Source organism: Hyperolius riggenbachi, chromosome 6 (assembly GCF_040937935.1).
Source record: "Hyperolius riggenbachi isolate aHypRig1 chromosome 6, aHypRig1.pri, whole genome shotgun sequence".
In the NCBI taxonomy this organism is placed as follows: Eukaryota; Metazoa; Chordata; class Amphibia; order Anura; family Hyperoliidae; genus Hyperolius; species Hyperolius riggenbachi.
The window spans coordinates 98,171,367-98,191,057 of record NC_090651.1 but is presented as its reverse complement, the minus strand read 5'-3'; the positions used below and the strand labels follow the sequence as shown (position 1 = coordinate 98,191,057).

The window sequence follows — 19,691 nt, the reverse complement described above, 5'->3', positions numbered from 1 at the left end:
TCTTTCTCTCTCTGCCACCTTCACCTCTTTCTCATTCTCCCTCTCTTTCTCTCTCTGCCACCTTCAGCTCTTTCTCATTCTCCCTCTCTTTCTCTCTCTGCCACCTTCAGCTCTTTCTTCTTCTCCCTCTCTTTCTCTCTCTGCCATCTTAAACGCTTTCTTGTTCTCCCTCTCTTTCTCTCTCTCTGCCAAATTCACCTCTTTCTCGTTCTTCCTCTCTTTCTCTCTCTGCCACCTTCAGCTCTTTCTTGTTCTCCCTTTCTTTCTCTCTCTGCCACATTCACCTCTTTTTCGTTTTCCCTCTCTTTCTCTCTCTGCCACCTTCAGCTCTTTCTCATTCTCCCTCTCTGTCTCTCTCTGCCACCTTCAGCTCTTTCTCATTCTACCTCTCTTTCTCTCTCTGCCACCTTCACCTCTTTCTCATTCTCCCTCTCTTTCTCTCTCTGCCACCTTCAGCTCTTTCTTCTTCTCCCTATCTTTCTCACTCTGCCATCTTAAGCTCTTTCTTGTTCTCCCTCTCTTTCTCTCTCTGCCACATTCACCTCTTTCTCGTTCTTCCTCTCTTTCTCTCTCTGCCACCTTCAGTTCTTTCTTGTTCTCCCTCTCTTTCTCTGCCACCTTCACCTCTTTCTCATTCTCCCTCTCTTTCCCTCTCTGCCACCTTCAGCTCTTTCTCATTCTCCCTCTCTTTCTCTCTCTGCCACCTTCAGCTCTTTCTCATTCTCCCTCTCTTTCTCTCTCTGCCACCTTCAGCTCTTTCTCATTCTTCCTCTCTTTCTCTCTCTGCCACCTTCACCTCTTTCTCATTCTCCCTCTCTTTCTCTCTCTGCCACCTTCAGCTCTTTCTTCTTCTCCCTATCTTTCTCACTCTGCCATCTTAAGCTCTTTCTTGTTCTCCCTCTCTTTCTCTCTCTGCCACATTCACCTCTTTCTCGTTCTTCCTCTCTTTCTCTCTCTGCCACCTTCAGTTCTTTCTTGTTCTCCCTCTCTTTCTCTGCCACCTTCACCTCTTTCTCATTCTCCCTCTCTTTCCCTCTCTGCCACCTTCAGCTCTTTCTCATTCTCCCTCTCTTTCTCTCTCTGCCACCTTCAGCTCTTTCTTCTTCTCCCTCTCTTTCTCTCTCTGCCATCTTAAACGCTTTCTTGTTCTCCCTCTCTTTCTCTCTCTGCCAAATTCACCTCTTTCTCGTTCTTCCTCTCTTTCTCTCTCTGCCACCTTCAGCTCTTTCTTGTTCTCCCTTTCTTTCTCTCTCTGCCACATTCACCTCTTTTTCGTTCTCCCTCTCTTTCTCTTTCTGCCACCTTCAGCTCTTTCTCATTCTCCCTCTCTTTCTCTCTCTGCCACCTTCAGCTCTTTCTTCTTCTTCTTCTCCCTCTCTTTCTCTCTCTGCCATCTTAAACTCTTTCTTGTTCTCCCTCTCTTTCTCTCTCTGCCAAATTCACCTCTTTCTCGTTCTTCCTCTTTTTCTCTCTCTGCCACCTTCAGCTCTTTCTTGTTCTCCCTTTCTTTCTCTCTCTGCAATCTTCAGCTGGTTCTTGTTCTCCCTCTCTTTCTCTCTCTGCCACCTTCAGCCCTTTCTCGTTCTCCCTCTCTTTCTCTCTCTGCCACCTTCAGCTCTTTCTTGTTATCCCTCTCTTTCTCTGCCACCTTAAGCTCTTTCTCATTCTCCCTCTCTTTCCCTCTCTGCCACCTTCAGCTCTTTCTTATTCTCCCTCTCTTTCTCTCTCTGCCACCTTCAGCTCTTTCTTCTTCTTCTTCTCCCTCTCTTTCTCTCTCTGCCATCTTAAACTCTTTCTTGTTCTCCCTCTCTTTCTCTCTCTGCCAAATTCACCTCTTTCTCGTTCTTCCTCTCTTTCTCTCTCTGCCACCTTCAGCTCTTTCTTGTTCTCCCTTTCTTTCTCTCTCTGCCATCTTCAGCTGGTTCTTGTTCTCCCTCTCTTTCTCTCTCTGCCACCTTCAGCCCTTTCTCGTTCTCCCTCTCTTTCTCTCTCTGCCACCTTCAGCTCTTTCTTGTTCTCCCTCTCTTTCTCTGCCACCTTAAGCTCTTTCTCATTCTCCCTCTCTTTCTCTCTCTGCCACCTTCAGCCCTTTCTCATTCCCTCTCTCTTTCTCTTTCTGCCACCTTCAGCTCTTTCTTGTTCTCCCTCTCTTTCTCTCTCTGCCACCTTCAGCTCTTTCTTGTTCTCCCTCTCTTTCTCTGCCACCTTAAGCTCTTTCTCATTCTCCCTCTCTTTCTCTCTCTGCCACCTTCAGCCCTTTCTCATTCCCTCTCTCTTTCTCTTTCTGCCACCTTCAGCTCTTTCTTGTTCTCCCTATCTTTCTCTCTCTGCTATCTTCAGCTGGTTCTTGTTCTCCTTCTCTTTCTCTCTCTGCCACCTTCAGCCCTTTCCCGTTCTCCCTCTCTTTCTCTCTCTCTCTACCACCTTCAGCTCTTTCTTGTTCTCCCTCTCTTTCTCTCTCTACCACCTTCAGCTCTTTCTTGTTCTCCCTCTCTTTCTCTCTGCCATCTTCAGCTCTTTCTTGTTCTCCTTCTCTTTCTCTCTCTGCCACCTTCGCCTCTTTTTCATTCTCTCTCTCTTTCTCTCTCTGCCACCTTCAGCTCTTTCTTCTTCTCCCTCTCTTTCTCACTCTGCCACCTTCAGCTCTTTCTTGTTCTCCCTCTCTTTCTCTGCCACCTTAAGCTCTTTCTCATTCTCACTCTCTTTCTCTCTCTGCCACCTTCAGCCCTTTCTCATTCCCTCTCTCTTTCTCTTTCTGCCACCTTCAGCTCTTTCTTGTTCTCCCTCTCTTTCTCTCTCTGCCACCTTCAGCTCTTTCTTGTTCTCCCTCTCTTTCTCTCTCTGCCACCTTCAGCTCTTTCTTGTTCTCCCTCTCTTTCTCTGCCACCTTAAGCTCTTTCTCATTCTCCCTCTCTTTCTCTCTCTGCCACCTTCAGCCCTTTCTTATTCCCTCTCTCTTTCTCTTTCTGCCACCTTCAGCTCTTTCTTGTTCTCCCTCTCTTTCTCTCTCTTCCACCTTCAGCTCTTTCTTGTTCTCCCTCTCTTTCTCTGCCACCTTAAGCTCTTTCTCATTCTCCCTCTCTTTCTCTCTCTGCCACCTTCAGCCCTTTCTCATTCCCTCTCTCTTTCTCTTTCTGCCACTTTCAGCTCTTTCTTGTTCTCCCTCTCTTTCTCTCTCTGCCATCTTCAGCTGGTTCTTGTTCTCCTTCTCTTTCTCTCTCTGCCACCTTCAGCCCTTTCCCATTCTCCCTCTCTTTCTCTCTCTCTCTGCCACCTTCAGCTCTTTCTTGTTCTCCCTCTCTTTCTCTCTCTGCCATCTTCAGCTGGTTCTTGTTCTCCCTCTCTTTCTCTCTCTGCCACCTTCACCTCTTTCTCATTCTCCCTCTCTTTCTCTCTCTGCCACCTTCAGCTCTTTCTCATTCTCCCTCTCTTTCTCTCTCTGCCACCTTCAGCTCTTTCTTGTTCTCCCTCTCTTTCTCTCTCTGCCATCTTCAGCTGGTTCTTGTTCTCCCTCTCTTTCTCTCTCTGCCACCTTCACCTCTTTCTCATTCTCCCTCTCTTTCTTTCTCTGCGACCTTCAGCTCTTTCTCATTCTCCCTCTCTTTCTCTCTCTGCCACCTTCAGCTCTTTCATCTTCTCCCTCTCTTTCTCTCTCTGCCATCTTAAACTCTTTCTTGTTCTCTTTCTCTCTCTGCCACATTCACCTCTTTCTCGTTCTTCCTCTCTTTCTCTCTCTGCCACCTTCAGCTCTTTCTTTTTCTCCCTCTCTTTCTCTCTCTGCCATCTTCAGCTGGTTCTTGTTCTCCCTCTCTTTCTCTCTCTGCCACCTTCAGCCCCTTCTCGTTCTCCCTCTCTTTCTCTCTCTGCCACCTTAAGCTCTTTCTCATTCTCCCTCTCTTTCTCTCTCTGCCACCTTCAACCCTTTCTCATTCCCTCTCTCTTTCTCTTTCTGCCACCTTCAGCTCTTTCTTGTTCTCCCTCTCTTTTTCTCTCTGCCATCTTCAGCTGGTTCTTGTTCTCCCTCTCTTTCTCTCTCTGCCACCTTCAGCCCCTTCTCGTTCTCCCTCTCTTTCTCTCTCTGCCACCTTAAGCTCTTTCTCATTCTCCCTCTCTGTCTCTCTCTGCCACCTTCAACCCTTTCTCATTCCCTCTCTCTTTCTCTTTCTGCCACCTTCAGCTCTTTCTTGTTCTCCCTCTCTTTCTCTCTCTGCCATCTTCAGCTCTTTCTTCTTCTCCCTCTATTTCTCTCTCTGCCACCTTCAGCTTTTTTTTCCTTCTCCCTCTCTTTCTCTCTGCCACCTTCAGCCCTTTTTCCTTCTCCCTCTGCCACCTTCAGCCCTTTCTCCTTCTCTTTCTCTCTCTGCCACCTTTAGCCTTGTCTCCTTCTCCCTCTCTTTCTCTCTCTGCCACCTTCAGCTCTTTTTCCTTTCCCCTCTCTTTCTCTCTCTGCCACCTTCAGCTCCTTCTTGTTCTCCCTCTCTCCCTCTGCCACCTTCAGCTCTCTCTGCCACCTTGTGCATTCTTTTTACCCCTCTCCTTACCCTCTCACTTCCTGCCCCTTTGCCTTCTCTTTGCCACTTTGCTGTCTATCTCTGCCAGTATGCTGTCTCTTAGGCACCTTTCTACCTCTTACTTCATTTGCACTTTCCATACTTCATTAACCTGCAGCACAGGTTCTATCAGTGCTTAAATTGTCACTAGCAAAAGTGTGCCAATATTAGGGTTAGCCAAGCCAGAGGTGATACGTGATGTGTATGAAAAAAAAGAGGTCATTAAAAGCAATAGGATAAGTCCACACATGCCAACATTGAGAGAATGGATGCACTATATACAGTAATATGAATGTTAAATATAAAGAATGAGGGTGACAATGGCCACAATTCACTAAGAATTGTTATAATAAGGCTAGTGAAAACTACCACACATCGATCAGTATTTTATGTGTTAATTCACTAATGAAGCTTGCCTTATTAACATGTAGTGATAAACTTTCACATTGAGAGTGTTGTTTTATCACTCCAGTCCTTAAGTTATCAACTCTGTAGTTATTCTCACATGCAGTACATAGGGTAGGGAGGAGCACACGCAGGCAGGATGCAGCTCCATCCCTCCTGCTGCCAGGACAATTACAGCTAGCTTGTGTAGACAGCAATGGAAGGAGAGAGATAGGCTGTGGGTGTGTGTGTATGGCTGGGTCTATGTGTGTGTGTGTCTTTGTGTATGTACAGTACAGACCGAAAGTTTGGACACCCAATTTTCCCAATTTTTCAGACTGACTGACCTTCATTTCTTAAAGTAATGATGGCCACTCGTTTCTTTTTCCTTAGCTGCTTTTTTCTTGCCATAATACACATTCTAACAGTCTATTCAGTACAATGCAACTGATGGTCCCCACCCCTTTTATAAGGCAAGAAATCCCACTTATTAAACCTGACAGGGCACATCTGTGAAGTGAAAACCATTTCAGATGACTACCTCTTGAAGCTCATCAAGAGAATGCCAAGAGTGTGCAAAGCAGTAATCAAAGCAAAAGGTGGCTACTTTGAAGAACCTAGAATATGACATATTTTCAGTCGTTTCACACATTTTGGTTATATACTATACTTCCACATGTGTTAATTCATAGTTTGGATGCCTTCAGTGTGAATCTACAAGGTTCATAGTCATGAACATAAAGAAAACTCTTTGAATGAGAAGGTGTGTCCAAACATTTGGTCTGTACTGTGTATATATATTTTAATATGCTTTAAAGCGAATGTAACCCCGTTTTTCCGGTGCCCCCGGTGCTGCGCTGGCTCCTCCGTTTGTATCCCCCGCTGAAGGGGGTTCGGAAGTCTTCAGGAGCCGAGTCCTCCCGAAGACAGGCGGCGCACACGCAAGTGCGTTATAGAGGGCGCACACGCATGCGCAGTGTAGAGCGGGCCGTCTTCGGGAGCACTCGGGCTCCCGAAGCATCTCCGAAGCCTCCCTTCGGCCGAGAGACAGCAGTATTTGACCAAAACGGTTGAATACCGCTACGGGGAGGCAGGACAGCAGCGGGCACCGGGAGAAAAGAGGGAATGCTCTATGGAACCCAGAACCTCCCTCTCCTTAGGTGAGTATCTGACTTTAAAAAAAAAAAAAAAAACGGTTCCCATTAGATTCATGCTTAATGCTTCACTTTTCATTGCAGTCTGTAGTAACACTCCACTTAATGACAGCTCAGGCCAGGGGATAACTCCTCACACACTTTACACTTGCATTCACTCTTTGTGAATTAACATCCTGCCTTTAACTTTAGGATTTTGTTGTTAGTTTAAGGATGAAACTTTAGAAATCACTCCTTAACTTAAAGACAGAAACCTTATTGTAAGGTTTGCCTGAGGTAAATTGCTTAGTGAATACTACATGCTTCATCACCATGGGGATAACAGTAAAAACAACACAGAATTGTCATTAAAGACAGGGGATAAGCTAAGTGAATTGTGGCCAATGAGCAGTGGCGTAGCTAAGGAGCTGTGGGCCCCGATGCAAGTTTTATAATGGGGCCCCCCAAGCACTCTATACATAACAATTGATACAGCGCACCAAAACCTGCCAATGGCAACTACAGTGTCAGAGGTGCAAGAAGGGGATGGGGAACAGTTTGTTAATGATTACCACTATTCAAAGTATCTATAGAAGTGATTATTATGAGCACAGGACCAATAGAGAGCTAATACTGTAGTTGAGAGAGGGCCCTTCGGGGCCCCGATGCGGTCGCAACCTCTGAAGTAGAGGTGAGAAGAGGTAGTGATTAGTGAACAGAGCAAGTCTGAGGGTGGGGATGACGGGAGAGAGTGAGTGGGGTGTGTGTGAAAGGTGCGATGTGTACATGGAAGTGGCCATCTTGGAAGAAAAGGCATAACAAGAAATCGGTAAATAATTACTACGGGGACAGAAGAAGATGCCTAATCAATAGCTATTAAAATATACTGGTTCATGAGTTGTGCTTTAATTATTTATTAATTTTGTTCTGGTCTTTTTCTTTTCTTGACTTTCTATCTTAGCAGGGCACTGGTTTTGGGATTTCCTCTCTTTTTTTTTTTTTTCTTTTTTTTTGTGTTTTACAAACTATGATGCAAATTACAAGCCCATGGCAAGGGAACAAGCTGATGAAGTCTATTCAGATGGCTTGAGCAAATGAGAGCTGATGTTAAAGGGGTTCTCTGGGAGGGGTTTGAAAATAAAAATGGACACTTCCCTGGGGCTTCTAACGGCCCCCTGCAGCTGTCATACTCCGTGACGTCCTCTACGATCCTCGGTTCCCCGGCACCGGTAAATAATTTGTCTTATAAGACGAACAGTGCGCACTCCCGCTTGCGTCATTGGGAGCTTACTGCGCAGGCGCAGTACGAAGTTTTCTTGTCTGCGCAGTAAGCTCCCAAAGACACGCAGCTGCAGTCTTACTAGGATCGCAATTACACCGGCGGCAGGGAATGGAGGATCGTTGGAGGACAGCGTGGGACATTACAGCTGCAGGGGGCCGGTAGAAGCCTCAGGTATGTGTCCATTTTTATTTTAAACTCCCCCCCACAGAACCTCTTTACGAAGAAAAACAAAAAGCCACAGTCATCTTGTAAAGTATACGCAGTGACAGCAGCAGAGTTTCTCTCACCTGCTCTGGGGGCTCGTTCAGCGATGAGCGACCTCCTCACACCCTCACTGCTCCCCCTAGTGCCGGCTTCTCCTGCGTTTCCCATGTAAATAAGCGTTCAGGAGAAGCTGGCACTAGAAGGAGCAGTGAGAGCAGGTAGCTTCTCCTGCATTTCTCATGGAATTAAGCGTTCAGGAGAAGCCGGCACTAGAGGGAGCAGTGAGAGCAGGTCGCTCCTTGCTGGATGCACCCTGAGCAGGCGAGAGGAGCTCTGCTTTTTATGCTGCACATACTCTGCACTGCATTGGGCTGAGGGAGTGCAGGAGGGGAGCCTGGACAGAACACGACACAGGTAACAGAACAAAGCACAAGGGGGACAGGAGGACACAGAGGGGCAGAATAAGGCACAAGGTAACAGAACAAGGGAAACAGAATAGGGGAACTCAGGGGGACAGAAGGAGGTACAGGGGGACAGAAAGACACGGGGCAGAGGTGGCACAGAGGGATACAGTGGAGGCACAGGGGGGCAGAGCTAGCACAGAGGGATACAGTGGAGGCACAGGGGGCAGAGGTGGCAAAGAAAGACACCATGGAGGCATGGGATGACAAAGGTGTCACAGAGAAGGACACTAATGGCACAGGGGGATGTAAAGAGGCACTGGGGGACAGAGGTGACACAGTAGGGGGTAGAAGTGACACAGAAGGGGGCACTGGAGGTACAGGGGAACAGAGGGGTCCCTGGAGACAGAGGAGGACACTGGAGGTACAGGGGAACGGGGGGATAAAGGAGGAGGTACGGTGGACAGAGATGGTACAGTGTTCCGACGTAAGAATGGATTCATGTTAAGAATGAACCTACAGTCCCTATTTCATTCAATAACCAGGACATTACCTGTAATAATGTTAAAAAAATACATTTATTCATTAAAAGGAAAAATTGGGGGCTTTTGCCCATATCAATAAATCTCAATACAACTGACATTTTACTGAAATGAGTTTGAAAATAAAAATATACATTTTTGCACAGCATACATTTTTTCTTCACCCATTATTCCACTATGTATGCAGTTTACTTGTATTTATGTGATTTACGTATTACAATATAATCTGTTCTAATTTCTTGATCCTGTCGTAGCTGGATAAATGTGGAAACTGACTCTAAGCCAGTGTAATCTTCCATAGCACAAATATTTGCACTCTTGTGCACGTAATCCGTGTGAGTGTGTATTCTTTGGGTGGTTCTGGGAATTAAGAAAACAAGGAGCTTTCTGCGTGTGTAAAATCACCAACAAAAGTAAAACATATCAAAGTTTAAAACAAAACAAAGCACTTTAAAGTGCACCTATAACTAAAAACAATAACTTATATGAATCAGTAGACAATAGAGGGATGCAAATCACATTTTGAACAGAATAAATACATATTTGTTCTCATAAAGGAAAGCTGCTGTGCTCAAACTTTAACTTCCTGTTTTGAGCCCAGGCTTGAGACCACAGTATCCGCTGTGCAACGTAATGCAACGGAAGTGGTTTGGGCGACACAGAGGCTGCAGTGCGTTGCCGGGCAGTACTGCATAACACACGATTGCATGGGAGTCAATGGGCTTGATTAATTACCGGTAGCGCAGAGAAGCAGTGTGACTTAAATGAACTTACGCGCCCTAATGTTACCAGCGCAACTTAATTACAGAGCGGGCACAATAGGCGCGCTACAGGCAGCGTAGTGTGCGTTTCTTAGCAACGGTCGCTCCTTGTGAAGTCCCGCGTTATAGTGACAGCTGCTACTACTTTAGTTAACGTAGTAGCGGCCGCTCTATCGTGCGAGACTTCACAATGAGCGACCGTTGCTAAGGAGCGCACACTACGCTGCCTGTAACGTGTGTAGCTTGCCCGCTCTGTTATTAAGTCACGCTGGTAACATTAGGGGGCGTAAGTTCATTTAAAGGAATACTATCGATGTATGCATTTATTTTTAAATGCTGTATGTTGTAGCACACATTAGGACAAGTACTAGGAGCAATTTGATTCCTCACACAGCTGTTCCTCTCAGCTGTAAAATCCTCCGTCAGTTTTGGCGTCAGTGTTGGATACAAAATGTAACTAATACTGAGCTCCCAGAGGGCTAGACCATGTGTCTGCACAGGGGAGTTGCTATCAACTCCTCAGTTTATAGTTTAATTATCACCTTGCTGAAAGAATCTTATTGATATGGAGGTAAGGGGTTAAAGATTCTAGCAATGTGTGTTTTTTATCTTTGCTTCTCTTGATTGATAAAGATACTAATAATGCTAATTGTAGACAGTGGTCTGCCCCTCTCAGCCGCTTGTAAAGTGGATGCAGCCTGGAGTGAATCACCTCAAGCAGGCAGCCAGTCTGAGTGTAAACACAGAGTCGTGGTATAGCTAGTTATATTCCAGCAATATTCCAGCTCATTTAGTTACCTGTTACCACCTCAGATCAGCCTATTTCTCCTCATGTCTCCTGCATGCTGTGAGTGACACAGTGAAATAGATTTGTGAGCTGTGTGACAGAGTAACCAAGCAGCTCAGGGTGACCCAAACTACTATGAGCTGTGTGAGAAATGAATTTTTAAGCAAGGATAGCGACAGAGAGACCTGGGTGAATAAATAAAGTGCCCCTAGCACTAGTGGTAATGTGTACACTAATATAGAGTATTAAAAAAAAAGTTGTTTCAATCGATAGTATTCCTTTAAGTCACGCTGCTTCCCAGTGCTATTACTGTAATGAATCGAGCCAATGGCACAGTAAGGGTGGCCACTAATGATCCAATCGTTTTCATCCAATCTTACCATTTCTATATAATATAAGGGAACTGCCTATAGTATCCATTAAGTATATTCACTCAGTTTACTCTTCTACTACATAGATTTGGTAAGATTGGATGAAAAAGATTGGATCATTAGTGGCCACCATAACAATCTTTATAGGTTGTTGCGGGAGCAGCATGCGCATAACAATGAAATCCCCTGATGCACTTCCTGTCTGAAAGTGTGCACATGACTGAGGGGTCAGATGTTTCTGACACCTGACTTCAGTGACACACATGGTCTGGGAACAGGATACTGCAGATTTCCCTGTCAGTGCAATCTGCCGCTAGGACCAATCTGCATGCTGTGGTACAGTGTGATGCACTGCAGTAGGTTCTTCTGCCACATGCAAATTGCACCACACCATGGGCTTGATTCACTAAACCGTGCTAACTTATAGCATGGCCACGCTAGCGTTTTCCCTTTTTCATGTCAAAAACCTGTCGCTGCTGTCAGATTTCTACTACCTACTGTAAGTGACAGCAACATAGGAGAAAAGTAATTTATGGCTCATTTTACTCTGGAAAAAATGTACTTCTTATTTGTATATGTTTGCACATATTTTGAATTTTACAATTTTTCACCGTAGTGCCCCTTTAAGTCATGCATAAATTAGGTGCACATTTATGAAAAACATGGGTCGAAGCTTCTCTATTCCATGTGTATCTACTGTAATATAGTGGTTGATTCATTAAGCTGCGTCAAGTGACAGGCAGTCTATTGGTCCAATCAAAGTGTAGGGAATCAAGTCCTACAAAGCCACTGGACCTGATGGGGCACAGGGCGGGATCAGTGGAGCGGCCGTTATGTGAGCATGCATAAGTTACCAGCGCACACTACGCAGCACTACCGCACGTAGCATGCGCACATCTTGCGCTCTTCACATTAAGCTGCGCTGCTTAAGCAGGGCAGCTTAACCACTTGAGCGGTATGGACGAGCTCAGCTCGTCCATAGCGCCGCAGGGGATTGCATGGCCCCGGATGTTTTTTTAAAAATAAAAATGGTCTCATATCATGTAACTACCGGTAGCACTTGGCTAGCTACATATTGCCGCCGATCGCAGCTGGCACCCTCTGATCCCCCCGATCGCCGACCTTATACATACCTCCCCCTGGAACCCGCGATGGGGCAGCCTCTCCAATAGCCTCCAGGTGTCGCTATGGGGAGGATCGGGACTGCGCATGACGTCGATGACGTCAGACGTCATGTCCGTTTGTCGCCATAGCGACAACAGAAGCTGTTCGGGGAAGTTGCAGTTCTCGCGGGATCGTGGCTAGGTAAATATAGCCAGCGGCGATCGGGGGGATCAGAGCGGTGCGAGGGGACTTGGGGCACAAGTGTAGCTAGCCTGGTGCTAGCTACACTATATAAAACAAATTTAAATAAAAAATTCCCTCCCGCAGACGCATGGCCGCAAAAATTGAACGCTAGGGTGGTTTATTTATTTATTTATTTATTGTATTTATAAAGCGCCAACATATTACGCAGCACTGGACATTAGTTTAGGTTGCAGACAATGTGTAGGGGTGACATACAGCAAAATGACAATACCTGAATACAAGAAAGACCAGATCATGCATCACAGTATGAGTACAAGTAATGCTTAGTCACTGGAGGGGAGCATGGAGATTAGGTTAGTTAGGTTCACTCAGATGCATAGCATGGGTTTACAGTAATGGAGGTGCAAGATCAGGTAGGACACAAAAGGAGGAGGACCTAAGCACAGCTATTACTGTATATATAATTTATGATGGCTATTATCTGAAAAATATAAAATGTTATCATATTTTCTATTTGAATTACAGTTTAAATTCATTAGGAGTCGGAGTAGGTGCATTTTTTCCTGACACCGACTCCAGGTACCCAAAAATGTAACCAACCTCTCGACTCCGACTTCACAGCCCTGGCCATTAGTGCTGCTAGTAGGATGTCTCCAGAGCTGAGTCCACTCAGTCCTCCCATTTTGTTGCAGCTGCCTGCTTTCACTCTCCTTTCTGCCCTCAATTATTCCCACTTATTGCATGAGAAGACCAGGACAGAGGAGAGTGAGAGCGGGCAGATACAGTAAAAAAGGAGGCATGGCCGGCTCTGAAAGGGTGACAGTCACTGTCTTCACTACTCTGCATGGGAGAGAGAAGGTCTCATGATGGCCAAACTTGTAATGGGTCAAATGGATATGGTGGAGTGGTGAGAGGTGTCCACCTTCGTTCTGTATTGGGGCAAATGGATAGATGCACATGTAATGTGGGCAAGAGGACCGGTGACCGCTCTTGTTAGTGGAGGAAATGACAACTGGTTATTGTGTGGGGAAGGTCATGGTAGCTGCACTTGTTATATGATCTATGGTGGAATGGTCACCTTGCACTAGAAGTCACCACCAGAGGCCATCAGAATTTTCCTGGAGGCTCCATGATTTTTAGTTATGCCCCTAATTTAAAAAAAAGTGTAGACCTACAAGTCAAAATGAAGACTTCTGGAACATTAGTCAGAAGGTAAAGTAGTGCTTTTATTTCATCCTATTCAGATTTTCAGCCATGTTTGGGTTTGAGTGTAGACAGGAGGAAGTAGCTCCTATTCTTAATAAGATAACATTGATCCAACAGTTTTGGATTGACCTTTTAGTGAGATCTAGGCTTAGCTGAGAACCTTTCCTAAGCCAATGATAATATAGACAGTTGGTGGAGATGTTAGGGCTGGTATGGGAACGTAGCACACACCCAAATAAAGCTTTATAAACAGGAGAATTAAAGTGTACAGTTGTGTTAAAAGCATTCTTCACAGACTGTTTTAAAATATATAATCATTATAATAATTAATGTAAATACTGTGGATGGAATTATTAATCTTATCCTGCTTTGGAAATTTCCCAGGACATGCGCAGCACATTGTTGGCATACAGTCTACTAGAACGCTAACAGATAATGGGCCTGATGCAATTCATTTTTTCTTCAAAGTTTTTGGGTAGGAGTTCATTTTTCATCTTCCGGAATTTGTGAGGTTTTTGAAATGTAAAGTCCTCATTCATTTAGAACCAATGTTTCAGTAGACGGCTTTATGCAGAGTTCTATCTTAAAGAGACTCCGTAACAAAAATTGCATCCTGTTTTTTATCATCCTACAAGTTCCAAAAGCTATTCTAATGTGTTCTGGCTAACTGCAGCACTTTATACTATCACTGTCTCTGTAATAAATCAATGTATCTTTCCCCTGTCAGACTTGTCGGCCTGTGTCTGGAAGGTTGCCAAGTTCTTCAGTGTTGTGGTTCTGCTATGAACTCACCCTTCCTGGCCCCTCTATGCACACTGCCTGTGTGTTATTTAGATTAGAGCAGCTTCTCTCTGATCTTTTACAAGCTGGATAAATTGTCCTCTGAGCTGGCTGGGCTTTCAAATACTGAGGAATTACAAACAAGGGCAAAGCTGTTTGCAGAAAGAAAAGAGCAGCCTGAAACTTCAGTGCATGGGGGAGAGAAACACACAAATGATCTCTTGAGATTCAAAAGGAATGCTGTATACAGCCTGCTTGTGTATGGATGTATTTTTCTATGTGTGGACTTACTGTACATCAACTTACTTCCTGTTTTGGTGGCCATTTTGTTTGTTTACTAACAAACTTTTTAAAACTGTTTTTAACCACTTTTAATGCGGCGAGGAGCGGTGAAATTGTGACAGAGGGTAATAGGAGATGTCCCCTAACGCACTGGTATGTTTACTTTTGAGCGATTTTAACAATACAGATTCTCTTTAAAGAGAATCTGTACTCTAATATTCTTACAATAAAAAGCATACCATTCTATTCATTATTTTCTCCTGTGCCCCTCTGTGCTGTTTCTGCCACTCTCTGCTGCAATCCTGGCTTGTAATTAACAGTTTTAGGCAGTGTTTACAAACAAACTAACCAGCTTCTAATAGGCTCAGCTAAGCATAGTGTATAAGTCATTCAGAGTATGCAGGGGGCCTGCAGAGGGTGTGTATCGCTTCTACCAATCACAAGCAGCCCTGCACATTCCACACAATCAAGCTTTAGCCCGACAAACAGGACAGAGGAAAGATACATTGATTTATTACAGAGACAGTGCAGTTAGGAAAGACTGCAGTAAGCCAGAGCAGATTAGAACAGGCATAGGAACTTATAGGATAGAAGAACTAAGGCTGAAAAAATTGTTACAGAGTCTCTTTAAGACATGTAATCTAGACTAGAGGAACTAATTCTAATGAAACATCTTGTTAGAAGATCAGCAGCTCTAAGCTACACGTTGTTCAGTCCGGGAAACACCAGAATGCATTCTCGGACTTTCCCAGCCTGAAGAGAACAAGAGTTTCCATGAAATATCAGGGTACAGTTCACAGAAACCCAAAACATAGTCTTGGGTTGACTGGCATGCTCTGTGGATAATACGTCAATCGTAGAAGCCAATAGAAAGCTCATAATGTAGTTCACACCTATAATCTACCTACAGCCCACCTACAGTGGGATGACTAATAAACACTTGTTAAGCTGGAGAGTTTTACTGTATATAAGATGTATCTGTAATCCTATAGGGGGTTTCCGCTTGTTACGGCTTCTCGTCCCTTTCTACGCTAATTTATTTTATTTTGCTCGCTGCTGTTTCATGATATGCTATTATCTTACTACTTCCTGCAACCAAGATGGCTACTGAATGAACACCTTGTATCACTGATTGTAAGATCAAACATCAAAGCGCAATAGCAACCACTTCTTAAAACACATTAGAATGCGCCACATCTAGGCCTGGCGGGCCTGTTCACAGTCACTATTCCATAATGTAAAGCGCACATCCACGTTAGTACAGTTCACTCATTTGAAACTTCACAACTTCTGTATGACGATATCCTGCACCATTAGCACCCTTCTGTGAATAGACTCACCAGATATCTCTGACCACTGTTAGATTGGTCAGATATGCACAATATCCAGGTAGCCTTGGAGCCTCAGGTTCCTGGTGCCTATGTTGTTATGGATATTCTGTGTCATGCAGATCTCACTACTTCATATCTTGCGGCAAAGTTTACCTCAAAGAAAACACCTTGCATAGTGTGATACCGTTTAAAAACACTAAAATTGTATTATAAAAAACACTCACATTCTGTTAGGATTTCATCTCCCCCGTTGCCTATGCTGGGCTTGTTGGTCCTCTCCTGGGTCTGTCTGGCATATCTCTCGTCCCCGGATAGTCCTGCATACGGCTATATCTAGTTGGTTTGGTCACCGCAGTTTTCCCAGAACGTCCAGCCTCCGCCCCATCGATTTTGCTACTGCCTCGTAGCTCATCAGGGGCACGGGGGCCGGATGCCATTCTGGGGTTATTATACTCGATTTCCATTATGGCCGTTTGCTCCTCGCCTACTGCGCTTCCGCTCACGCATTACGCGTCATGCGCTCCATCTAGTATTACCAGCTCAGCACTGGCTGACTCGCGTCGTGCTCCATTTGAGGTTTTGCAGCAAGATATGAAGTAGTGAGATCTGCATGACACAGAATATCCATAACTAGGGCTGCTGAAATCCGGATCTGGGAGATGCCCGGATAGTTGCTTTCCGGATATCTCCCAGTAAACGCGCGGGGGGGGGGGGGGGGGTCAAGCTTACCTGTGTGACGTCTTCTTCGTCCGTCCTTGACGCCTCCCACAATGCGGTCCACGCGGCGGTCATGTGACTACAAACACTTCCTCCTTCCGGGTTGAAGTCACGTGATGCGCGTGGACCGTATCGTATGAGGCACCAGGGACGGACGAAGAAGACATCACACAAGTAAGAGAATTTTCTTCCTTGCTGGTGACATCAAAGGCATTTTATTGATAAGATGTGGCAATATCACCTAGGAGCAAATGTGAATTGGATCGGGCTCAAAATTTCAGCATCTTCCACAGGCTTCCCTCTGGGAGAAACTGACCTACACACGGAGTTTCTGTAGCTGACCTTCCACCTGCTGTCATCTCTTCTGTACATAATGAAGATGGAACTGGACCTGTGGCTAATCTATCTTTCATAATTTGCACTTAGTACTGTAGTCAGTACCTCATCTATGTAGGTAAATGTGGAGGAACTCATAACTGTACTTGTAGTAACATTTCATAGCAGTGGTGCAACTATTGGGGTAGTAGACTCTGCAGCTGCAGGATGCCCAGGGCCATAGAGGGCCCCACATTTTTACTTTTCCTCCCTCCAATACAGCCCCCTCCCCCTAGGGCAGGTATTGCTGTGCCTACACTAGGGATGGGTGGGGGATCATGGTGGCAACCTTTGGTATATAAATGTTGGCAGATGGGCGCCATTGAAGGGAAGAGTTAGAAGTAAACTTCTATCAAGTTTTCTAGTTTTTCTTTCTGTTACTTTCTGGCACCAGGGCCAGCACTATTCCCAATCTCCTCAATAGGGACACAGGCAGCAGTGAAACCTCATAAGTAGTTTATTTTATGATTTTTTTGGGTCAGCCCAGATGTCTTTTCAGTAAAAGGCTATTGAGACAGAATACCACAGAGAAAGCCAGGAGAAGGAATATTCACTGCACCCCTATGGACAATATCTACATACTTGTAAAACGTAGGACATAGTTGGCTTTAGTTCGGGTGATTTATTTATGTAACTGATCTTGGTTATGAGAAAAAGTTCTGCTCGTCTACAGTTTGGGAGTAGATATTAGTAAGACATACTGTATACCGGTAGATGTATTTCTAGATGTGAATGATTAAAGGGAACCAGAGACGAAGCACCCTTGTGTATTTTAACATATATATCAGTAAGAACATTAGAGAAAACACTTACCATGCTCTCTGTTTCATCCTCATTGCTAAAAGTGTCTGTTATCAGCTGTGATAAGAATCCCAGACTGAGCATTCAGTCTGGCTTTGCTGGGAATAATTATAGCTGAGTCATAATGAACTATAATGATAGCAGAGCCACAAGGGGGCAGGTTTGGGCTTGAAAAGACACCAGAGAAGACAGACTCAGCTATAATCTTTCCGTAGCAAAACTAGACTGGGTGCTCAGTCGGGGATTCTTATCAGAGGTGATAACAGTCAGATTAAACAGAGAACAATGAAACAAAGAGCAGATTAGGTGTTTACTGTCATGTTCCCACTGATTTATAAGGTAAAATACAAGAGGGTGCTTCATCTCTGGTTCTCTTTAAGTGATCTTTATTTGTACAGTAGTAGCCATGATATTGATGTGTTGATTTCCTTCTACAGACTGGAAGCCTGCAGTGTACCTGGGTGTTATAGACTGTGGCGATGAGAAAAACTTGGAAGTGTGTAGAAAGTTTGATGTTCAAGGATTCCCAACCATGAAGGTAACTGCCTCAGTTAAAACAAACCTTTGTTATCTAATGTGTGTTTGAGGGAAACTCTACTTCACTGAAAAATAATGACTTTCTGTACAGCACATTCTAGATCTCCCTGTTTATGTTGTTAGGAGCCCCATCTCTAGCTTTTTCTGGGGGCCACATGATTTGATAACCTTCTGCTGCCTCTCTCATCTGTTTACACAGACTGAAAACATCAGACTCTCAATGCCAAGCATATCAAACTCAAAAGTGAAAGTGTGTTAAAGCGGTATTGTCACCATAAAAACCAAATTTCAACAGCAACCCGTCTGAGTGTATTAAGTCATAAAGATGCTAATCCTGCATTCAAAACTTTTTCTGCTGTTATCACATACCTTAGGAGCACTGGCCCTTTAATAGCCTTTGCCATTCAGTTGCATGCTGGGGGTTCTATTTATCGATAATATATTCCTCCTCTTCCCTTTATTTCCCTGCCTAGCTGAAACATGATCCTCTGCTCACTTGTGTTTACAAGCAAGCCTGAGGTGATTCAGCGATTGGAGGAGAAAAGAAAAAAAGTTAAGGGAAGAAATGACATCAGTATTTAGACTCAACTGTGGGCAAAAGACATAGTTCCCACCAGGAACAGAATTTTCTTCATTTACTATATAAAATTCACTAAAATCAAAACGTGGACAGTACAATACATGTGTTATGTAAGTATATCAAGTGTTTATCTATCTACTTATATATGTGTTTTTTTTCCCTGGCATAGTATGGCTAATCCTCCTGCTTTAAGTTTAACACAATAATTATAATTATTGCAGGTATTTAGTACTGATGGTTTTTTTCACTCACATAACCCACTGTGCATCTAAAGCATACATGTCAAAATTCCGGCCCGCGGGCCAAATCTGGCCCTCAGAGACATTACATTTGGCCCTCAAGTGGTTTCCCTACTTTGCATTATATTTGGCCCACTCTAGACCACCAGGGAAGCTATATTGAAGGTGAAGCCCTAGAACACCTGGGAAACCATAAGGAAGGGTAGCAGGAAAGCACTTAACACTATGGAACTGTATAGGGGAGCGTGGTGGCCTCTAGACAGCAGGGACCTTTATAAGTGAGAAAGGTGGCCAGTAGACCTTAAGATTGGCCCGCGACTTGGTCCCAGTGTACAATTTCGGCCCACTTTGTATTTGAGTTTGACACCCCTACTCTAAAGGCATAACATTTTAATGCCTCAATTCTAGGGACAGTATGAGGAATATCCACTTAACCTACCATTATAGTTTTTGGTTTTGGGAAAGCAGAGCACTCAAAGGGAATTCAGACAAGCATGAAGAGAACATACAATATAATACAATCTCCATGGCACATAGTGTACCTGGAAAGCATCAAACAGACTTTTAGTGCTGTTATACAAGAGTTCTAAGCATTTATGTTTTGGGTTTTGTATTTTAAAGCCTTGTAATGTGCAAGAATTGTAACCATAATAAACAGGCAAGAAAGTACATTTTGGACTAGTGAAAACTTATTAATGTTCCATCCAGTGGCGGACACAGCCAGCAGTGGGCCCCTGTGCAAAATTGTAATTGTGGGCCCCCTGGGCGTGGCTACAACCTAAAATTAGTGGATAGATGCGCCGCGGCAAAAAAATGGGCGTGGCAATGACCGGGTGAGGGCGGAGCTAACTGTAACTTAAAGCGAACCCGGGGTGAGGGTTTATTTCCTTTTAAACAATACTAGTTGCCTGGCGGCCCTGCTGATCTATTTGGCTGCAGTAATAAACTGAATTACACCAGCAACAAGCATGCAGCTAATCTTCTCAGTTCTGACAATATTGTCAGAAACCCCTGACCTGCTGCATGCTTGTTCAGGGTCTATGGTTGAAAGAATAAGAGGCAGAGGACCAGCACGGCAGCCAGGCAACTGGTATTGCTTAAAAGGAGAGAAATATGGCAG

The 19,691-nt window shown here is 44.5% G+C and overlaps 1 protein-coding gene across 1 annotated transcript in view; it reads left to right on the top strand.

Annotated features, from left to right (window-relative positions):
- Window positions 1-19,691, top strand: part of QSOX1 (quiescin sulfhydryl oxidase 1) — an 83,696-nt gene that overhangs the window by 25,165 nt on the left and 38,840 nt on the right. The window contains exon 2 of the mRNA XM_068239716.1: window positions 17,653-17,753. Coding sequence (XP_068095817.1) covers window positions 17,653-17,753 — 101 coding nt within the window. The remainder of the gene's footprint in view (window positions 1-17,652; window positions 17,754-19,691) is intronic.